Source organism: Macrobrachium nipponense, chromosome 46 (genome assembly GCF_015104395.2).
Source record: "Macrobrachium nipponense isolate FS-2020 chromosome 46, ASM1510439v2, whole genome shotgun sequence".
Lineage (NCBI taxonomy): Eukaryota > Metazoa > Arthropoda > Malacostraca > Decapoda > Palaemonidae > Macrobrachium > Macrobrachium nipponense.
The window spans coordinates 45,555,676-45,558,629 of record NC_061106.1 but is presented as its reverse complement, the minus strand read 5'-3'; the positions used below and the strand labels follow the sequence as shown (position 1 = coordinate 45,558,629).

General features: G+C 38.3%; 1 protein-coding gene across 1 annotated transcript; it reads left to right on the top strand.

Annotated features, from left to right (window-relative positions):
- The first annotated feature begins 231 nt into the window (after window positions 1-231).
- On the top strand, window positions 232-2,301 carry LOC135214627 (uncharacterized). Its single transcript, XM_064248962.1, has 3 exons — window positions 232-358; window positions 1,026-1,298; window positions 1,939-2,301. Exons 1-3 carry the CDS (start codon window positions 348-350, stop codon window positions 2,159-2,161), a joined length of 507 nt encoding a protein of 168 aa, XP_064105032.1. The 5' UTR covers window positions 232-347; the 3' UTR covers window positions 2,162-2,301.
- The last annotated feature ends 653 nt before the right edge of the window (window positions 2,302-2,954 follow it).

Genomic DNA, 2,954 nt, shown 5'->3' with positions numbered 1-2,954 from the left:
TCCTATCGGCGTTGTTTTCCTTCACATTTCTTATCAGTTCCCTTTAGTCCAACCAAACAAATACAAACGATAAAGGTCATATTATGATTTTCTTAGAGAGAAAGAGACTTATTTCAAACCGCCAGTTTTTAGATGTATAGCCTTTGTTAATTATCTATCTGAAACTGCATTGTTAAACACTATAGGAGGTAATGGCCAGTACGGCAATAACAGTAGTTTACAAGCACTATGACAGATTACGAGAACGCCATTGGTTGTCGAGCGGCCAATTATGAAGATCGTAGGTCTAGTTCTCTTGAAGTAGACTTTAGCGCATCAGTCATTGTGGAAACTTGTGTGGTGTTACAATGGCTCACAGGTGGGATGTGGTATAATGGTTGTCTGTTTTTTGTAGTATCCGATGAGGTGTATATTTTGTTAGTTCTCTAGTATAGGTATTCTAATATATTAAATTTCACGGAGTAAAGTCTAGACTATAGACTATTCGATAGGACATGAATAATGCGTCGTGATTTGCTGAAGCCATTCTATCGCTCCGATATACGTTGCAATCTTCTTTTAGTTGACTCTGCAATGACGTTTTATCACATTGTTTACTCTTGTGTGAACAAACACTACTTTAAATACTTTGTATAGTTTGCTCGTTTTACGAGAACTTATATTTAAGTGTAGATTCCTTGGTGTCATGAGGTCCGATGCGTTCAGTTTTTAGTGTCTGTCTTGGCTGGAGTCTGTTACTGATTAATATCTTGGGTGACTTTTAAAATACGAAGTGGTTACTTAATCAGGTTCTAAGTATTTGTTCAGCTTTACTTGAAGCAAGAGTGACCTAAGGTGAGGTAATTTTTATAAAGTAGGTGGGGTGTTATTGGATATTGCTTAAACGTCCACATCTATGTTGGGGCCGATATCTAGTGAAGTAGTTAGGAGCTCTGATATCTAAATTTTACGTCCGCCTAATGTGTTTTCATATATACATCTAAAACAAAGTATGTGTTTTTTCAATGCTTTTTAACTTATTACAGGTTAGCAACTTACATAGGCCTGGTAGCCTGTCTGGTAGCTGCCGTGGCAGGGAAGGGTGTACCGATAGACGATGACGAGTACCAGGCGATATTCGACGATAACCACACCTTCGTCGGAGAAGGATACGTTCCCGATAGCGGACATTCCGCTGCAGGAATCCTACACGGGTTTCTGAACTTGGAGAGAGATGCACATCCCGTAACGACTGAGAAACCTGGCAGTGTCTCTTCGATGTACGTAGACAGTCGCCTTGCTGGCAATTTCCTCTACAGGTAAGTGTTCGTGGATGTGGGACCGAAGCTATTCTTCATAGGGGGATTATGCGCCTATGTTAATCCTACAAGCGACAGTGCAATATGTATCTTGTGTAGTTTTTAGTAAGATAATTTGGCAGTCCAAGTTCACTTGGTTATGTTGAATGAACATCTCGAAATACCTTGCTTTGGTGGTTTACTTGCTATCTCTTGAAGCGAAATTGTCTTGTTCATGTAGTTTACTTTTAGTAAAAGATAATTTAGTCAGCTCACTTGGTAATGTTAAAATTAAATTAACCTGTCTTAAAAACCTTGCTTTGGTGGTTTATTTGCTATTCCCTTAAAGCGAAGTTCTGGCGTATCTTGTTAAAAGTACTTTTAGTATAAGATAATTTAGCAGTCTTAGTTCACTTTACTTATGTTAAAATTAAATTAACCTCTCAAAATACCTTGCTTTGTTGGTGAATTTGCTACTCTCTTGAAGCAAAACTCTTTTAACCGTGATTATTAGATACTGAATTCAGTCTCTCTACGAGACTTAAGTCTAATATTAACGCTGTTTATTTCAGTTTTCTAGGCTTCGTTAGTCCAATATCAACGCTCTTTATTTTTAGTCCTCTAGACTTCGATAGTCTAATACTAACGCTGTTTATTTCAGTCTTCTTGGCTTCGTCCTCGGCGGAGGTCTCCTTTTCGTCTCGCTCTTCGACCCAACGAGGAAACCGGTGATCAGGTTCTTCGACAAGCTCTTCGGGAACAGAGTCAATAGACGCAGGAGGGACATAGGACAGGGACTAGAGGGTCACGTCGCTACGGCTTTCGACGCCTTCACCAATGCTATTGACAAAATGGAGCTGGTTTCTAAGATAGCACGGCATTAAGACTTCCAGTTTTAGACTCTATATTTTTAAGGATAACTATGGTAACTTGAAAGTGTATTAAATATCTTCAAATATTTAAATGTATAACAAGAATTTAGATTCAGAATGAATGTTAAAATAAAATATTTAACATTACTAAATGTAGCTTTAAAGTGTTCAGGATCTGAGCAGAGATTAGCTTTCTAAGGTTCTGCTGTATTGAATGGGTAGTTTATAATGACCTAGCAAGTCTTTGATATTATGAATGCTGTACAATGACTGAGAACAGGCTTGTGGGAAGTTCATGGGCTGGGTATAACCATGGACTTTGTGTGGTTTATTATACTAATCCAGTTAATGCATGCAGGCAAAATAAAAGCTATAACAACCGTACGAGTTTCACTCACGTTGTGACCCTAAAGTTGTTACTGGTTAAAATATGGAATAGCAAAGGTCATTTACTGAGGTTGGTGAAGGTTACGACTAGTAAAGAACCAACCTTTATGTTATGTATGTAGTTAGAACTGCTGTATTTAAACTGACAGATTAACGGTGGCTGGTACCTACCAGTCACTCGATTGACGAAAGGATGTTCTATACTATGGCAAGTAAACTTCCTTGGTTTATTCATTCTAATGCAATATCACTGTGATTCTGTTTACACCGGTGCACACTTCCTAGTGTAAGGACCAGGCTAACAATAATTGAGCTAAGCAAGCGTGCTGATTAAATGGAAGCTTAAACTCTCGAAAAATTCCATCTTGACAATTGAGGTTGCTTGGTAAAGTCGCGTCTGTAATTGGCTACGGAACAA